This window comes from Propithecus coquereli, unplaced genomic scaffold, assembly GCF_000956105.1.
Source record: "Propithecus coquereli isolate 6110/MARCELLA unplaced genomic scaffold, Pcoq_1.0 Scaffold27, whole genome shotgun sequence".
NCBI classification, from domain to species: Eukaryota; Metazoa; Chordata; class Mammalia; order Primates; family Indriidae; genus Propithecus; species Propithecus coquereli.
The window spans coordinates 14,535,467-14,554,746 of record NW_012148285.1 but is presented as its reverse complement, the minus strand read 5'-3'; the positions used below and the strand labels follow the sequence as shown (position 1 = coordinate 14,554,746).

At 49.4% G+C, this 19,280-nt stretch overlaps 1 protein-coding gene across 1 annotated transcript in view; it reads left to right on the top strand.

Annotated features, from left to right (window-relative positions):
* The window catches only part of ABCC1 (ATP-binding cassette, sub-family C (CFTR/MRP), member 1), a 128,473-nt gene that overhangs the window by 54,422 nt on the left and 54,771 nt on the right, over positions 1-19,280 (top strand). Inside the window, exons 6-12 of the mRNA XM_012647557.1 lie at positions 6,287-6,348; positions 7,727-7,858; positions 10,566-10,796; positions 11,434-11,611; positions 12,916-13,077; positions 16,827-16,919; positions 18,593-18,796. Of these exons, the coding sequence (XP_012503011.1) occupies positions 6,287-6,348; positions 7,727-7,858; positions 10,566-10,796; positions 11,434-11,611; positions 12,916-13,077; positions 16,827-16,919; positions 18,593-18,796 (1,062 nt within the window). The remainder of the gene's footprint in view (positions 1-6,286; positions 6,349-7,726; positions 7,859-10,565; positions 10,797-11,433; positions 11,612-12,915; positions 13,078-16,826; positions 16,920-18,592; positions 18,797-19,280) is intronic.

Sequence of the window (19,280 nt, the reverse complement as noted above, 5' to 3'; positions counted from 1 at the left end):
GGAAAGAGTTATACAGCGAGCGGCCACATACCTGGCACCTGGAGCCACCATTAACATCTTGCCGAACTTGCTTTATCACGCACCTGTCTGTCCAGCCAGCTGCTCAGCCGGCCGGCGAGTGTTTTTGGTAGCTGAAACTTACTTGGAAATACATGAATACCCTTCACCCAAACGCTTTTGATGCAGATCATTAGCTAGAGTTCAATATCCGCTTACAGTTCTGGGTTTTTTCCCTAAAATTTACATGCAGGGAAATTTCTCATCTCATTAGCATTTGATGAGTTTTGATAAATGAATAACTTTTAAACCCCTGTCAAGTTACGGAACATTACCGTATAAGGTCTCCGGAAAATTCCCTCGTGCCCCTTCTTGGTCAGACTCCACACCCACCCCCCCCAGAGGCCTGATCTTGGGCTGTGGAGGATTAAGCATGGCAAACCCCATTTTCTCTCCCTTTGTCCCTCCTGCTGTCAGCCCTTTGGTAATTCAATGTCATGCCAGCAGCTGAGCTGGGCTAGGAAGGTGCAGACCTTACCACTGCCCTGGAGGACAGCTGGAAGGAGAGGTGACAGCAGACGGTGGGGGCTTAGAGGGAGGAACGTGCTGGAAGCTGTGGGGGCCTGAGGAGAGGTCCCTGTCAGCGCTGGGGAGGGAGGGGATACCCGATCAGAGGAATGGAGGCCTTGGCCAGGTCAATGTGGTTGGAGGTGATGGGGTGGGCAGTGCTCCTGGTAGAGGAACCAGCATGTGCAAAGGCCCGGTGGTATGATGGAGCTTGTGGGTGTTGGGGACTGTGTGGAAGTCTGCCAGGCTAGGTTGGAGGGGCCAGAAGGTGAGTGGAAGGAGATGGAAGAGCCAGGGAGCAGAACATGAGACATCAAGGGTAGATTTGTGTATCACAAGAAGGACTTGGAATTTTAACCTGCCTGTGGTGGGAGCTGATGAAAGATTTTCCAGCAGTGGAGTGGCACCCTTAAGTTGGACAGGTTTTGGAGGATCCCTCCGGCTGAAAGGAAAAGGATGCATTGGTTGGTGGCAGTTAGAAAGCCATTGCAGGTGCCCAGGCAGGCAGAGAGGAAGGCTGAGCTGGGACGTTGACTTTGTGCACGCTAGCATGCCAAAAACTAGAAAAAACCAGACGAGTGCGTGGGAAAGGTGGAAGATTCATGATGTGTGCTACAGTACAGGAAGCCCAAACAGGGAGGCAGTTTGCATAGCTGGTAAGCAGCCAAGCAAACAAATCACCGATGTTTGCATTGTAGGGAGAATCTCTTCCTGTTGCACATTTAGTTTCTATCTAGTAATAAGGTGCACTGTGTTATTTATTTAATTCTCCCAACAAGGCAGGATTGATCTGTCTCCCTGTTTCACCAATGAAGACACTGAGGGTCACAGTGGTGAAGTGTCAGGAACCCTCCCACTGCATTTTCATACCTGAGCATACATTTTCCTCACCTGGCGAACTTGGTAAGACACAGGTTGCTGGGCCCCACCCCCAAAGTTTTTGATGCAGTAGGTCTGAGTGGAGCCCAAGCATTTGCATTTCCAACAAGTTCCCAGGTGCTGCTGGTGACGGGGCTGCGTTTGAGAGCCACCGCTCAGATTGCTGCTGCCTGTGTCCCTTACTGCTGGGCATTCGGGCAATGCAGCGTGGAAGTCACTGGCAGAAACCTGATTAGAACTAAAAGCAGAATCACAACCAGAGATGTGTGTGGAGACCCAGAGACTTTCTGACAAATAGGCCAGGATGCTGAAAGACCCAGACAAGGTCCCCAAACTACGTTGTGCAACGTAAGGAATGACCAGTGCTCAAAGAATCGGTGCCTGGGACTGTTGTACCAAATTGGCTTAAATCACAGGGTTTCTGGCCAAATCACGTGGTGCCAAACATAGATGTCAATATAGATACCAAAGAACACATCTCACTCTTGTGTAAATCAGACTGTCCCTCTCTCTGCCATCAGCTAGGACTTGGCTGAATTATTTTCGTTGCTGAATGAATGAGGGACCAATTAACAAACCTCCTTCATCCCACCTGCGACAGGCGTTGCTGCATTTTAGCCTCTGAGGCTGGCAACCCCCTGGCTGGCAGCTCTGTCTTTTGCACGGAAGGAGTTATGCCAGGGGGTGGTCCTTCAGTAACACGGAATGCTGCCTGGATTGTCATGCAGTGGCCTGTTTTTTTTTTCCTTTTTTACTCTCAGTTTTGGCTGCTTCAGAAGTTCCGTTGTCTGTGTTATCACAAAATGACTTCCGTGTCAAATAGAGACGTCCAGAAACCAGCTCCCAGACTGATAGATTTGCTCCTCTGCCCGTGGAGAGGACCCTGTGTTGGCCTCTCTGTCGGTAACTTCATATAATCCGAAAATCCGTGTTGGATCCAGAGGAGAGAGGAAGCCTGGGGAGAAGAATTGGACAACGCTCTTGGAGTGTGCAGCTTAGAAACCGAGAAGCGTTCCGTCGGTAACACGACCGTATTGCATTTGCATGGGGAGTTTTCGCCCGATGGCTGGGGACTCGGTTTTACTAGCCAGAGTGAGGGTTAGTGCCCCCAGGGCTTGAGGGTCCTGTTGAGCTGGGCATAGGCTGCGTTTTGGCCCCTCCCCCAACCCCCACCATCTCTGTCCCCTGCGTTGATGCCAAGGCTGAAGACAACTGGGTTTGCAGGCAAACAACTGACATTTGAGGCCTGACTTCACACCTTAATAATCGCCGTGTCTTAGAGTATCGTGTAGGTTGCTGGAAGCAGGGGTTCGCCAACTCTTTCTGGAAAGGGCCAGCTGGTAAATGCCTTGGGCTTTGCAGCCCATGCAGTCTCTGTGGCAGTACCCAGCTCTGCTGTGTAGCTCAAAAGCAGCCACACACAATATGTGAATGAGCGGGTGTGACTGCGTCCCAATAAAACTTTATTTATAAACAGCTGGCCTGTGCGCTGTACTTGGCCACTCCTGACATGTAAAGCATCTGGTACAGTGCTTGGAGGATCACGAAGCCATTAGTCTTTTTTTCCCTCACTCAGCTTTATTGGCGTATCTTGACAAATAGAAGTTGTGTGTATTTAAGGTGTACAACTTGATGTTTTGGTACACTAGAAGCCATTGTTGCTGTTTTCACTATTATTATTATTGCTACTAATAATACCATTTCTTGAGCTTTTACACCGTGCCAGGCACTATCCTAAGTACTTAACATGTTTTGTCTCATTTTATCTTCACCGCTGGGGAACTTGCCCAAGGTCCTGCAGCCAGGAAGAGGCAGAGCTGGGATTCCAGTTCCACCTGCTCAGCACCGTGCTTCGCACATAAGCTGCCCCACCCCGCCCCCTTCTTCTCTCTGGCACCCTGGTTTTCCCTTTGTCACAGCTCCCGCTGTTTAGCGTTATCAATGTGTGTGCATCGGGAAGCTGAACGGGGCAGGGGCCTCACTGGTCGCTGTCACTGTCTTCTTCACAGCTCAGTCCCCAGCACTCAGCCCTCATCCTAGCGTGTAACTAGGTCCCCCTGAAATACTTGCCCAGGAGATAAATGAGTCATTGCCAGCGGGCCCCACCCCATCCTCCCTTCTCTGCCAGCAAGCACCTTGCTTAACCTTTCACAGCGGGTAGGACTTGGGCTGCACTCGAAGTGGATTTGCGATTCCCCGATGACCCACCCACTGACTGGGTGGGCAGGAAGGTGTCCACTCTTCCAGAAGAAAAACCAACCTGCAGTGAAACATTCTGCACCCAGCCTCCAAAGCAAATACCGCCACCTCCGCGAGTGGTGTTGCCACCTTAGGTTGGAAAAACTCCAGTTTACAACTCGGTCCCATGGACCTCATGTCACTGGTTCCTCCTGGCGGTGTCGTCAAGTAGGCTGAGCAGTAGGAGCGACTACTCCCATTTTTCAGATGTGAAAACCAAGGCTTTGCGGGGAAAGAGACTCACCCAAGACTGTTCAGCTAGAAAATAGCAGGGCTGGATTTAAACCCAGGTCCGTCTGGCTGCGCAGTCTGGACTTGCTCTGCGGTGGGGTTGGTCGGGAAGGTAGGTCCACGGGCCAGCTGCGCCTGGTTTGCCTTGTTACAGATACACCGACGTCAGGCCCCCAGCCCCAAGGTCCTGAGTTAGTGGGTCTGGGATGGGGCCCCAGGCACCTGCATTTAACCAACTCCCCAAGTGATTCTGGCAGGCAAGGCTTGGGATCCCCCTCACCCTGCATGTCCTCAGGATGGCACCTGGTCCTTCTCGGCTCTGGCCTTGTGCTTGAGTCACCGGACAAGCCTTTTATTTTGCTGTTTATGATGGAAACAACGTAGACGGCCTAGAATAGTGAACTGCCTTGGGCTCTTTAGCCTGCATCGCATAGGTAAGCATTTCAGTACGTACCTCGGAAGGACACGCGTTTTTAAAATTTCTTTTTAATAACTTTTTAATTTTGAAACAGGCTCACACAAAGTTGCAAAAAGAGTAGCGTCCCTGTGCACCTTCACCCAGCTTTCTCCAGTGATAATATCTGAAAGATAAGGATGTTTAAAAATGTAACTGCAGTACCATCTTTGGCTTAAAAATGTTAATAGTAATTCTTTAATATCATCAAATGTTCCAATAATCCATTGAGGTTGCAGAATGACTCATTTCTTTTTTTTCCAGCATCAGTGTGAACTTGTGTATTTAAACATACCTGGTCTGTTTCAGTCCACTGTGCTTATCATCCTCGTGGAAGCTCACTTGTCTCTGTTGGCCAGTGGGGGCAGCTTCTGGTTGGTTCTGGGGCCTCTTAACAATCGCACTCATCTTTAGTTTCTTTGTTGTTGGGCACAACAAGATGTTCTAGGCTTATCTCCTGTGTTTCCTGCCCAGCCACTTTGACAAGAAGTATCTGGAAGTTTAAAACAACAGCAAATGCCTGGTCCTACCCCACACCAGCTTAATTAGAATCTCTGGGGGTGTGGGGTAGGGCCTAGGCAGAGTTTTTTTTTTTAAAAGCACTCCCAGCCTGGTTGGAAAACCGCTTGATTAGAGTGTGCCGTCTTATCAGGCTCTCTGAATGCCTTATCTCTGCAAAGTACTGGAACAGCTGAGCCAGTCCTTGGCTAAAGACCTCGTTGCTGCATGGTGACCTCCCTTCCCTGAACTAAAGCTTTGTTTCAGGAGACCTGTGTGTATCCGCATTGAAAGCCGGCTTTTGTCTCTAATCCAGAGGCCCTGTGCTGATGGCACTTGCCTTGTCTGCATGATGTTGAGCAACATTGTACCTCTCGGAAACAGGTTCTTTGATAGCTTGTTTAGAATCTGTCAGTGACTGTCCACTGCCTCTAGGATGAAGACCAAAATTCTTTACATGGCCTCCGGTGTGGACTGCTCGGGCCCCATCTTGGTTCCTGAAGTCTGTTGTGCTTCCCTCTACCACAGGGCCTTTGCACACACTGCTCTCTGCTGGGCATGCCTTGCCTTTCCTCCTGAGTTTTCCTCTACTCACCCTTCAGATGCCAGCTTGACCAGCTTCCTCGAGGAAGCCTTCTCTGACCCCAGTAAACTAGATCAGCCCCCATCTGTATATGTTGTCTCAGTGGTGATATTTACCCACCTTCAAAGCATATATCACAATTGCTCTTTTGCCTTTGCTCATGTGGGCAGTTGGTATCTCTCTCTGGAGCCTAACTCTTTGGGGCTCACATTCTGTCCCTACCACTTGTAGCTATGGGACCTTGGACAAGTCCTTCCACTTCTGGTCCTTGGTTTCTTTAACTACGAAACAGGGATGATAGTTTTACCTACCTCTTAAGGTGGTTATGAAGGTTAGATGGGGTAATTTGTGTAAAGCACTTAGAACAGAGCTAGCTCGTAGAGGAAGTATTTGTTGGATGGATGAATGAATGTGGTGGAGGTATTAGTAGTACCATGTTCATAGAGTTCTGTGGGGATATGAAATAATGCAAGTACGCAGCTCTTTGTAGAGCGTTTGGCACATAGTACTGCAAATCTTTGTTGAATGAACGAGCGAAGTGGGGTTGACAGCAACCCCAGCTCGTGGGGTGGGTGCGGCGTTATAAGGTGGGTCTGGAGCACGGTGCACTGACACTCAGGAGATATTTGTTGGGTGAAACTAGAGGATCTGCCATGCGTTTCTTCCTCCTGGGGCTCGGGAGAGGAATTCATTTCGGGGGCAGAACAGTACGGGAGCAGGTGATGGTCCTTTTGAAGGAAGAGTGGCCAACTGACGACTCCTTGACGAGCTCTGGCAGAGGTGACAAGTTTAATTGTTAATTACCTTTTCTTTTCCACCCTGTGCTTTCTTCCCTCTAGAATCCTTGCCCGGAATCTGGTGCCTCCTTCCTTTCCAGGATCACCTTCTGGTGGATCACAGGGTAAGGCGGGCGCCCCAGACCCTGGGTGGGTTGTGGGGAGTGAATGAATGAATGAATGAACAAATGTAGCTCAGCTCCCCCACTGCTCCCTTCCTCCATCCCTCCCTCCTTTGCTCTTCTATGGAATTGTGTCCTGAAGCTGCCTGTGCTGGGCACATGGTCTCAGAGACACTGACTCTGACCCCCAAGGTCATGCACTTTTAAATACGTGAGCCATGAGCAGCTTAAACCCCTGTGGAAGTCTTGGCCTGGGGTAGCCAGAAGCTATCTTGCTCGTACCTGTAGTTTTGGGCATTTTTTACATTAGGTATAGTTATTAATATTGCTGATATCGTCTTCTCTCCCCCATTGGAAAAATACTACACGCTGACCGTAGGGGATGTGGGTAAGAGAAACATGCATAGATCAACAACAAGAAAACACCCAGAGGCAACCGCTATCAGCATTTTGATACACTTCCTCCTATCTTTTTCTACCTGTTGTCAACATCTTACTGGGGATTATTTGAATCTCCCCCGCCCCAATAAGCATCACCTTTGTTTATATGAACTTTTTACAAACATTTTTTTTTAATGAAATGTTTTACATAATTTTTTCACATTACTGTTAAAGAACATCACTGGGACAATTAATGTAATTTAAATATGGACTGCATTTTTTGTTTTTGATAATTGTGCTCTGGTTATGTATGAGCTTGTCCTGGATTTCAGGGGGATACATGCAAAGTTTTAGGGGTAAAGGCATGTAGAGTCTGCAACTTACTCTCAAACGGTTCAGAAAAAGATTGTGTGTTTGCATGTGTGTGTGGGTAGATGGGTAAGACAGAATGATACTGCAATACATCAACAGTAGTGAGCTCAGTGAATTCTTTGGACAATTCTGGTGATTTTTCTATAAGTTTGAATTTATTTCAAAATAACAAATGAAAATATTAGGTCTGCTGTTTATCCTGAAAGTGTTCAGACATGCAGAAAGGATGGTATAATAGAACAACTCATCACCCAGATTAAAATAAGATTGCTAGTGCTTCGTCATAGCAGCCTTTATAAATTTAAAAACTTAAAAAGTAAATCGAAGCCATCCTGATATTTCCCTCCTGAATCTTCTATGTGCATCTCTAAAAAAAGTGATTTTTAGTGATTTTTCCTAGGTGACCTAATAGAATGAGCAGTAATTATGTAACATGCCTGAATATCCATCCGTATTGGGATTTTCCTAGTTGTATGGCTGCCTCAGGTGGCAGGGGCGCTGGGCGTGTGGAGCGAGCCCCGCCCCCCTCCTCCTCCTCCTCTTCCTCCTCCTCTTCCTCCTCCTGTGCCGCCACCGCCACTGCAGCGCATGGGCTCTCGTTGACTGCTCCCCTTGTGTCTTCGCCCAGGTTGATGATCCGGGGCTTCCGCCAGCCCCTGGAGGGCAGTGACCTCTGGTCCCTCAACAGGGAGGACACGTCGGAACAAGTTGTGCCTGTGTTGGTGAAGAACTGGAAGAAGGAATGTGCCAAGTGTAGGAAGTAAGTGTGAGTTTCCTTGCACTTCGTGGGAAGCCAGACACTCAGGATGATCCAGTCACCTCCTTCCCGTGACCTGAATCCGGGCTGGGGCACTGGCAGTGCCTCCTTTTACTAGCTTTGTGGATCTGGGCAAGAGGCCTCACGTCTCTGGGCCATAGTTTGCTCATCTGCCAGATGGGATAGACCCTCATGTGCAGTTAAGGCAATTTGGGTAGAAAAGAAGAGAGAAAAATGTTGCTTAAGCGGGCCATGGATTCTGTCTGCCACGACCCCCTGAGAGCATATGCTGGGGGCGTGGGACACTCGTTTGTTTAGAGTTTTTTAAAAGAGGCAGTACAAATCTTGAAATCTTCATAGGAGTTTCTGCACATTGGTAGACATCCCTGGATGAGCCTAATTCGGGAGCCCTCATTTTTAAATGCATTTCTTGAAGTGCAGTGTTGATCATTTAGAATGTCGTTCCACTGTAATTTTAAATTGTCTCTCATAAGATCTCACCACTTTCATAAGCATTTGTTGCTTCCAGGGCTTAATGCTCATACGTGGAAGGGTAGCGTAGCCCGAAGGTGCAGCACTCAGTTCTTAGGAAGTTAAGGATCCCACTTTTATGTTGAGTCTTGACTTGCGCTTTCAGATCCCCTTGCTCACCTTAGGCAGTGACTTTTCCCTGCCTGAGGATGCAAGAAAAAGAAACAAAGGAGGCTGAACACAAAAATCCCCGCACATTTGCAAAAGCCAGAGTTTACACCCCTTGCAGTATTGCCGTTTGTTGACAGTTTCCCGTTGACCCAATCAGACATCTGAGGCCTCTAACCATATCCAATCTAGTTAATTGTCAGATCCAATCCAATCCTGGATCCAGCCCAGTTTCTGTTGCGACTGGAAAACCAAATGCAGATCAAAAATTTGCTCAAACTCGGATAGCCCAAAAGACACATCTATGGAGCTTCAGAATCCAAGAGAACTTTCCCGTGATCCCCAGCTCCTAGGGTTTGCTGGCAGCTCTACTTTGAGTCCCACTTCTGACACCGTCTGTTAAAAGACAAACTTTAGACAAATTTAACAGTTTAATGGAGCCAAGAACGATTCACAAATCATCAGCCCCCAGAAGTAGTATAGATTCACGGTGACTTTGGGTCTGCCACATGGACAGATAACATTAAGAGAAAGTGATGTATGTCACTGGATTGGTTACAGCTCGGTGTGCGCCTTATGCGAACATGGTTTGAACAGTTGGCTGCCTGTGATTGGCTGAGACTTGCCTGCTTGTTACCGTAGTCGGCTACAGTCTGTTTATATGTTCAGTGAGGTTATAGTTGACTATGTACGGAGAAGCCTTTAGGCCGAACTTAAAAACATGTTAGGAGGTTGCTTTAGGCTGAACTTCATTTAACACTCTCACGAGGCTGCCTGCTGGTGGGGATCTCCTCAGCTCCTGGCCCAGAGCAGGAGCCCAGGCAGTATTAGTGCACAAGTGGCCGATTGCTACCTTTGCCCGTGTCAAAATTCGGATCAAGTCAGCAAGCCCCTTTTTCCTCCCAGTCCCACCATCCCGGCCCTTTCTGTCCCCCTGTTCTGGGCAGTTTTATCCTGGCTCAAACCTTCCCCGCTCAGCTTTCCTGTCTTCTTGCAGCTGGACCATTCAGATGGTCTGCGTGTTTCTTCTCCCTTCCGGGAGCTCCTTTCAGCCTTGTAGGCCCCTTGTTGACAGGTGTCTTCCTTTCCTGACTTAGCTGATCCCGTCCCTTGCACTTGACCTCCACCGCCCGGGTCTGGGCCTTCCTCCCCTGCCTGCTTGAGCCCTTCTCCCAGGCCCTTTGGCACCCATCTCCCGGCGGTTGAGAACAGCCCACGCAGCACAGGGTCCTGCTCAGGAAGTGGGCGTACAGGACGGCGAGGACTGAGCCGCTCCCTTCCTCCTTGCCAAGAAGGCCTATATAAGTTAGAAGAAGTCCTTCTGAAAATCCCAGCCAGGGAAAACAAGTGACACAAGCAGGGAAGGACCTTAGGTGGTGATATGACAACATGGAAATCAGAAAGTATCCTCTGTGGTCAGCATAATAATGCCCCTGCCCCCCACCAGTCCCTATCCCAGAGCCTGTGGGTATGTTACTTCACACAACAAAAGGTTTGTAGATCTGATTAAGGATTTTGAAATGGGGAGAATATTCTGGCTCATCTGGGCAGGTGTGATGTCATCACAAGCTTCCTTGTGAGTGGGAGACCGGAGGTCAGGGAGAGGAGATGCTGGCTGCCGGCTTTGAAGATGGAAGCAGTGGCCGTGAGTGTAGGAAAGCAGGCAGCTTTTAGAAGCTGGCCCTCGCCCAGCCCTCATTTTGATTGCGTTGAATCTGTAGATCAGTTTGGGGCTGGCACTGTTCTAAACCTTTCCCATGTTATCAACTCAGTTTTCACAGCAGCCCTGTGAAGTGGGTCCTACTTTTGTCCTTATTTTATGAATGAGAAAACTAAGGCCTCAAGGTCAAGGAAGTTGCCTAAAATCGCACAGCTGGCCAGTGGCCAAGCCAGGATTTGAACCCGTGGCTCCCGCCTCTGTGTTCAGAACCACTGTGCTAAGCTGACTCTCTGCGGTGGCTTGTTGTCTTTGGCTCTGCCTTCCCTGGAGGGTGACGTTCCCTGGCCTCTCCCTGGGGTGGTGGCTGTGTCTCTGGGGGACCCCACAGCTGTTTCCCTCCGTGCGTTCCAGGCAGCCAGTGAAGATCGTGTACTCCGCTAAGGATCCCGCCAAGCCAAAGGGGAGTTCCAAGCTGGATGTGAACGAGGAGGCGGAGGCCTTGATCGTCAAGTCCCCCCAGAAGGACCGGGAGCCCTGTCTGTTTAAGGTGTTATACAAGACCTTCGGGCCCTACTTCCTCATGAGCTTCTTCTTTAAGGCCATCCACGACCTGATGATGTTTGCCGGCCCCGAGCTCTTAAAGTAAGCAAGCCCTCTTCCCTCCCGCGGGGCTCCCGATCTCCTTAGTTTGACCTTTCCCTTGGGTTACTCACCGCCTTAGGGTCCCGCGGCAGCACACCCTGAGCACACCCACGGCCAGTGTCTCCATTGTGACCTGCTTCGTTTTATGCTCTGCTGAATTACCATCTTAGTCAAGGCCACTTTGGTTGCAAGTCACAGAGACCCACTAGGCTTCTGCGAATTCAAAATGGGGAGGATATGGGTTCATTCTGGGAAACCAGGAGCAAGGAAATGCTGGCAGATCTCACGAAAAACTGCTGCCAGGAACTGGGAATTCAGAAAGCAGTTTGCCCTTTCCTCCCCCCTCTTCTCTGTCCCTTGGGGCCATGCAATCCTCCTCCTTCCCTCTGTCCCTTGTGTTCCCATTTGGTCACCTTCGGGTCACTTGCTGCCGATGAGACAGCGATCAGTGCGAGGAGGCCAAGGCAGAGGCCCTCGTCACGAGTGGCTTGGGCCACCTGCGCAGTCAGACCACTGTGGGCTTGTTTTTCCGTCTGCGAAGCCGAAGGGCCAGCGCCCGAGAGAACCGGTGCTAGCCCGGAAGCGCTCTTCCCTGCCCCCGTGAGTCACAGTCACGGCCTCCCTCGCCCCCTGGCAGGTTGCTCATCAACTTCGTGAACGACACGGAGGCCCCGGACTGGCAGGGCTACCTGTACACGGCGCTGCTGTTCGTCAGCACCTGCCTGCAGACCCTCGTGCTGCACCAGTACTTCCACATCTGCTTCGTCAGCGGCATGAGGGTCAAGACCGCGGTCATCGGCGCCGTCTACCGGAAGGTAGGGGACCCCGCGTCCTCGGCGCACGTGCTGGCTTGGATGTCCCCACCTGCAGCCTCAGAATCCACAGGGATTGGGCGGGGTCACTGCAGGGCCAGCGTGGGGGTCTCCAGCCCAGCTCCTGGAGCGGCAGGGTGAGGGTGGCCTTGGAGACGTAGGGTGGCAAGGATGGTGACCGTCAGGCATCACACCTTAGGCGAAGCTGACTTCAGGGGTCAGTGTGTGGAATGTCTGTGCACCCATAGGTCAGCCGTGGGCTATTGAGTGTCTTAGATGGATCAGTGGTCCTTGATGTGGGGAAATCCAAGTTCGGATCCTCACTTTGCCATTAATTTTCTCTGTTTGAGCCGGTCTCACTCACAGTTTGACAGAGTACGTAGCAGACATCTGTGTACATCCGGCTTTAAAGGAACCGAGTTACCTTCTCCATCCCTTCATTTTCGTTGCCTCTGGGGAAAGGACATCACTTGGCCCGTGCGTTAGGAAGAGACAGGCTCGTGGATGGTTTGGAAAGATGGGCTAGACCGGTGCTTCTGAGCCCTGTCAGTGAATTAGACTCACCTGGGGCCTTAAACTCCTGACGCCCAGAATTCACGCATACAAACTAAGTTGAGAGCGCACAGCTAGGACCCAGGTGTCAGTATTTTTAAAAGTCCACAGGGGATGGTGTGCAGCCATGCGGCCTAGACCGGTGGTTCTCGCCCACCGGGTGATACTTGGCAATATCTGGAGATGTTTTTGGTTGTCACAACTTGGAGTGACAGCATCTGATGGATAGGGGCCAGGGATGCTGCTTAACACCCGACGATGCACAGGACAGCCACACGAAGAATTACCTAGTCTCAAATGTCGGGAATGCCAAGGTCGAGAGACCCCAGCCTAGCCCCTTGGTCCTTCAGCGGGGTTTGGGATGAGCAGCACCAGCATGACCTGGGAGCTTGTTAGAAATGCAGCGTCCCAGGCCCCACCCCGGACCTGCTGAATTGGCAACTGCACCAGAACACACTGCCCAGGTAGTGGAGTGCACATTAAAGTGTGCAAAGCCCTGGTTTTGAGGATGCCTAAGGTCCCTTCCAAATTGAAGTGCTCAAGGTGGGAGGCAGTGAGCGTGGTCTGTAGGAGCGTGGGCTTTGCGAAGACCCTGATGGGCCGGGCAGGCAGATGGGCCGGCAGGGGAGGAGAAAGGATCTGTGGCTTCTCCGCCGTCGAGGCTCCTTCCTCTCCACAGACCTGGAGGGTCTCTAGCCTCTGCAGGGCTCTTCACTCACCACACTCACCCTCTCTCCCTCTCCTTTGTCCCACAGGCCTTGGTGATCACCAACTCAGCCAGAAAATCCTCCACGGTCGGGGAGATCGTCAATCTCATGTCTGTGGACGCCCAGAGGTTCATGGACTTGACCACGTACATTAACATGATCTGGTCAGCCCCTCTGCAAGTCATCCTCGCACTCTACCTCCTGTGGGTGGTGCGTGTTTGCCGTTGTTCCCCTTTGCGTGCAGGGAGGGACTTCCACGTGTCGGCAGTGGGGGTGAGGGGGCGTGAGTGTCGATGACAAGAGTGTCTGTAGCTCACTGGCATTTCTTGCTGTCATTCACATTTTATCTTCTGACCCGTTAACCAATTCGTGGATGTTTCGTTTCTTCCATGAGTTGTCAGATTTATGTTCTCTTTGGTGGCATGGTGTTTGCATCTTGACAGTGTAATTAACAACACACCTCATTTTCCCATTGCATCCTCCCAAACGCCAACCAAACTCCTTTATTCACTAGTCCCTAATTGTGTTGGTCAAGATTCTGTTGGTTGCAAGGGATAGAAACCTATGTTAGAATAGTCTAAGCAAATAAAGGGAACTTTGGGGGTGCACAAACCAGAAAACTCTGGGGATTAGCTTCAGGCGTGGATGGATCCAGCAGATCAAGCGCTGTTGTAAGTACTTAGTCTCACTCACTCTGTTGTCATTTCTTGGCTCTGGTTTTCTCTGAGTTGGCTTCATTCTTAATGGATTTCCCCAGATGGCTTCCATAGTTTTGGGCTTATATCACTTTTACAGATAGTGCCAGAAAAGAGAGACCACATTTCCCTGCCTCAGCCAGAGTTGCAGGGAGCACTCTGATTGGCCTGGCACAGTCCTGTTCACATCCCTGAACCAATCACTGTGGCCCAGAAGGCAGAGTTCTCTGATTGGCCAGCCTGGGTCACATGTCCTCTCCCAGTGCAGAAGAGATGTGAGTTTTTCCACAGGAGGAGGGACAGTTCCCAAAATAAAAAGAGGCTGAGCAAAGAAGCTCATCGCATAACACATGCCTCACACTTTCCCACCTCTGAGCCTTTGCACGTGCCTTTCATTCCACTAAGTATTCCCTTCCTTTTTCGTAGTTGATGAAATCCTGGCCATCCTTCAAGGCTGTAACAAATGCCACTTCCCTTGATTTCCTCCCGATCTCGGTTAGGTGGACTTCCTCCTTTTTTGAATCCCAGTAACTTTAATGTAGGGACTCATCTGATTTTACTTCCTCAAACAGTTATTTGTGTGCTCAGTATATTGCCTCCTCAACTGTAAAGGTAGTACGTTAGCTACTCATAGGCATTTAGCATCCGACTTATTTTTGCATCTTCTGTGGGTGCAACCCCTGCAGGGCCTGGTGCATAATGAGCCCACACCAAATTATCTGCCGTTACTGAAAGAGAAAGGGAGAAGAAAGAAATGACCTGCTGATTTTCTTGTAGTTCACCTTTTTTGTATATTTATGGAACAGAAAGTGAATAAAGTGTTTCAAATAATGAAACTTAGAAGACAAAAATACCAGAATTTACATATCTAAATAAATGCCAGATCTCTTGGGGTGTCTATTTTCCCAGAAAGTGCTGCCATGGGTTAAAAATATTTTTGAAACACTTCTTTTAGAATTGCCTTCAGGATTGGTTTATGAACCATTAGAAGATTGCTTAACATCACACTTGTTGTACATGAGGGTTGTTCAACCTGGACTCTTTTGACATTTTGGGCTGGATAATTCTTTGTTGGGGGGCTGTCCTGTATATTGCAGGGTGTTTAGCAGCATCCCTAGATGCCAGTAGCAGCATCCCCTCCAGTTGTGACAACCAAAAATGTCTCCAGATATTATCAGATGTCTCTTGGGGGGCAAATTTGTCCCTGTTTGGGGACCACTCCTTGAGGCCAAAAATGGGGTTTCTCTATTCGACCATCAAAACACAGTACAGGAAAGTGGATGATGATGTGGTCTCTGGAATCAAGCTGCCTGGGTTCAAATCCCACTTCTTCCATTTCTAGCTCTGTGACCTTGGACAAGTTACTTAATGTCACGAAGCTTCAATTTCATCATCTCTAAATTGATAATAGTGGTACCTCTCATCATAGGTATATTGAGACAGTTAAATGAATGAATGCAGATAAACGTTCATAAAACAGTACCTGGAGCCGGGCGAGGTAGCTGGAACCTGTAATCCATAGCTACTCAGGAGGCTGAGGTTGAAAGATCGCTTGAGCCTAGGAGTTCAAGACCCGCCTAGACAACATAGCAAGACCCTGTCTCTACAAAAAAAAAAAAAAAAATTAGCTGGGCATGGTGGTGCACATCTGTAGTCCCAGCTACATGGGAAGCTGAGGCAGGAGGCTGCAATGAGCTGTGATCATGCCACTGTACTCCTGCCTGGGTGACAGAGCGAGACACTGTCTCTAAAAAAACAAACAAGCCAGTACCTGGTATATAGATGTGCTCATTACATTTTAGCTAGTGTTATTTGCCATCAACATGGATTCAGAATGCTTTGGTTGTTGGTAGGAATCATCTTCATCCTCAAAGCTAGATTATTAGTCTCACTGGGCAGAAATATGTCACAAAATTGTTTGGAACAACAGTAACATTTTTCTGAAACTAGGAGTGGAGTCCCTGAGGGTGACTTCTTTGAAGAGACGAATACTCTTGTTTTCCTGAATGTCTGATGGAAGAAAAACCACACTGTCCTCCAGTTCCACGCTAAGGATGGGACTGTATTTCAGCCAAGTCTGTACAGTGGGCCAGCTTCCCAAGGTGCCTTTTTTTTGTTTGCGTAATTCAGAAGGAAGTTGAAAGATGTAGATCTATATCTTGTCTTGGCCACTGACCACTTAACCTTTCTGAAACGGTTTCCTTATCTGCAGATGTGGTAATAGAACAAGTCTAAACCTGTTATCTACAAAGCCCCACATCAAAAGGCTCTGAAAACTGTAAAGTTTTCCTTAACTCATTTGGTGGTGAAATTTCACCTACACCGATAAGGTCTTTCTCATCTTGATTATCCCTCTCAGTGTGAATATTCCTGTTTGGCTGCTGGAAGATCAATGCGTTTGATTCTAGAGTGCTGTGCTGTGCCCTGCTGAGGTCGTAAGGATTTACAGACATACACACCTGTGTCAGGGGTCTCCGAGACCACACCCAGATTCGATGATTTGCTAGGAGGACTCACAGGACTCAGCATGCGGTTGTATCCATGGCTATAATTTAATCCAGCAATATTAGCAAAGAATAAAGGTACCTGGGCCAACGTCCAGGGGAAGCCAGGTGCAAGCTTCCAGGAGTCCTTGCCCGGGAGAGTCACACAGTGTGTACCTAGTTTCCCAGCAACAAGTTAGGATTACACGTGTGAAATGTTGCCAAGCAGGGAAGCTCGGGAGAGATCGCGGGAGAGATCGCGCACCCAGAGTTTTTACTGGGGGCAGGTCACGGAAACGCCCTTTGCCTGGCCATGTCCCAAAAGTTCAGACTCCCAGAAGGAAAGGGGTTGTTCAGCATAAACTGTACGGTTTGTACAAACAGTTAAGGGACAGTGAGAGCCACTCCTACCAATTCTTTTAATGGTGGGAACCCCCTTGAAATCCAAGTTTCTGGACACCAGACAAGAGCCAAACTTGAAAGCAGTCTTCAAGCAAGATAAACAGGCGGCTGTGTTCGCTATTTTCCACTAACCTTCCTAAAACTCTTGCCCCCCGCCCCGAGGGCTTTCGACAAGGGATTGTGGACCTGTATATTCTTAGAGGGGTTGGGAGGACCCAGAGAGACGCTCTGAAGTAAATCTGCAAACTCTTCACACCTAGTCGTTGGGTAAAAGTAATGCATCTTGCCCGGAGCTGGCTGGGCAGAGTCCGTGTCAGCTGTTAAGGCCCTCGTCCTCTCCTGTCTGGTGAGTGATGAAGAGTCTCCTTTCTTTCCTCAGAACCTGGGCCCTTCCGTCCTGGCTGGGGTGGCTGTGATGGTCCTCATGGTGCCCATCAATGCTGTCATGGCGATGAAGACCAAGACCTACCAGGTAGGGTGTCCGTGTCCGCAGGGCTCCAAGCTGGCCTCTCCATGTGCAGTTTAGCCGAGTTCCTTGTGCTCAGGCCCTGGGGTTCTCAGCCTTGCCTGTCTGTTGGAGTCACCTGGGGGGGCTTTAACAAACGCTGGGGCCCAGTCCCCAGTTAACGTGGCCGGGCTTGGCATCAGCATTTTAAAGCTTTTCAGGCCATCCTAGTGCACAGCCCAGGTTGAGGGCTCCTGACACAGTTAGACCGAGTGGACCGGTGGCCGAAGTCACAGTGTCAGTGGCCTCCAACAGAGCCCTCATTTCCCGTGGAATTATTCATCATGTGTTTATGTGACTCAGCTTCCAAGAGCTGAGTTAAAAATTACCCTCTACTTTCCCCCGCTATTAAGCTCTTACCTTATGCAAGGCATGGCGTTCAGCTCTTTAGTTTCAGAGATATTTTGTATTTAAAAAAAGTTGAAATCCCCAAGTAATAGACTGAATGCTTTCTTATTACTAAAACGTTTAAATAATCCCAAAGTCTATAGATTAAAAGAGGATGGCCTCCCCTTCCCGCTCAACCGCTGTGAACGCATCAAAGCGAATCCTTCTAGAACTTCCTATGTGTTTATACACAGATCTGATTAAATAGTTAGGTTCGGTGTGTATGTGTGTATTATCACCGTATCTGTTTTACCCAAACGGGCCTGCTTGGCAGCATGATTTTATTAATATCATTTAGTACCGGGCTTCGAGGATCTTTCCCAAAGGGCTGTGTTTCATAGCCGGAATTTACTCACTTGAACTGGTGCCTAATGGTCCATAAAAGAGGCCACTTTCTTGGTCCGCTCCATCGCTGATGGGTGTTTATGATGTGCTGTGAAACTTCACACGGGAGCCCTCGGCCACACTGATGCTGCCGCAGGGAGACGAGTTCCAGGACACGGGCCTGTTGGAGTGAGGGGCCCCGTGGAGTGGGGACGGTTGGACAGGCGGGGGTCGGGGGGGCTTGGGGCCGACTCACTTTTCATCCTCTGGATGTTTGGGCTTCCTCAAGCTGCCCACCCCCGAGACAGCTTCCGTTGCTGCCCTCCAGGTCACGTGGCTTAAAGTTTCCTCATCTGCGACCCAGCGGTGACCATAGCACTGAACACCAGGGTCCTTGTGAGTGTTCAATGGCTAAATATGCATGTAAAATGCTTAGACGCCTGGCATGTGAAAATGCTGGGTGGTATTAAAAATATTTAATAGCTGTACAGCACCAGCACCCGCTGGTCGGAAGTAGTGCCAACTGGTACAGAAGCATTTCGCTATTTTAACAACCGTGTACAGGTGAAAATTAAAAAAATAAGAAACCGGAGAAGAAAAACGCCATCTGTTCCGTGCCTGGGTCAGAATAGGGCCATGCCCCTCCTTCTCAGGATACCAGAAGGGTTTTTCTTGCCTCTTTTCCTCAATTCTAAATTGCGTAGTTTTCTCTAATGTCTAATCTAATGTGATGCGAAGCAGGTTTTTCGTCTTGGTAGAGGAGCCCTTTGACGTGGTCTCAGGGCCAAGGGTAGGACATGTGAGGTCCTAGGAGGGTTGGTCCACCCACCCTCAGGAGGCCCGTTTTTAATAGATGGTGGTGTTGAGTGACAGTCCAATGCTGGGGCCAGCCCCCCGACGTGGCGTTGATTGCCCCTCTCTCTCGGAAGGTGGCGCAAATGAAGAGCAAAGACAACCGGATCAAGCTGATGAACGAAATTCTCAACGGGATCAAAGTGCTCAAGCTTTACGCCTGGGAGCTGGCGTTCAAGAACAAGGTGCTGGCCATCAGGCAGGAGGAGCTGAAGGTGCTGAAGAAGTCGGCCTACCTGGCGGCCGTGGGCACCTTCACCTGGGTCTGCACACCTTTCCTGGTGAGTGAAACCGAATGTTTCCTGGCCCATGTTGCTTCCTGTTTTGTTTTGTTTTCACACCTAAGTATTTTCTAAAGGTCACTGTTTGACGGAGAACGTCCCTGACCACTTTTTAAAAAAACTCTTCCTTTATTCTCAACACTTAACATCTTTCAGCCAACCGGTCGGGGAACTGTATATTACCTGTTCGCCGTGACATAAGGGGTTTGTTTGTGCCAGGATGTGAACCAGTTCTCTGCTTCCTTTGTCGAGAAAGTCTTACGAGAAAAAAATGTTCGCTGAACTAAACAGCGTGCTCAGTGCTGTAGTGCTCGTTCCTCACCTTGGTACGAACTGGTCCCAAAGTGCGGATTGTCAGCGACCTGTGGACCACGTGCCCAGTAGCACTGCCAGACACGCTCTAGAATGTATATATTTTGCTTATTGTCTGTCTCTCCCCGCTAGGATGTCAGCTTCAGGAGGGCAGGAATTTTTGTCTTTTCTG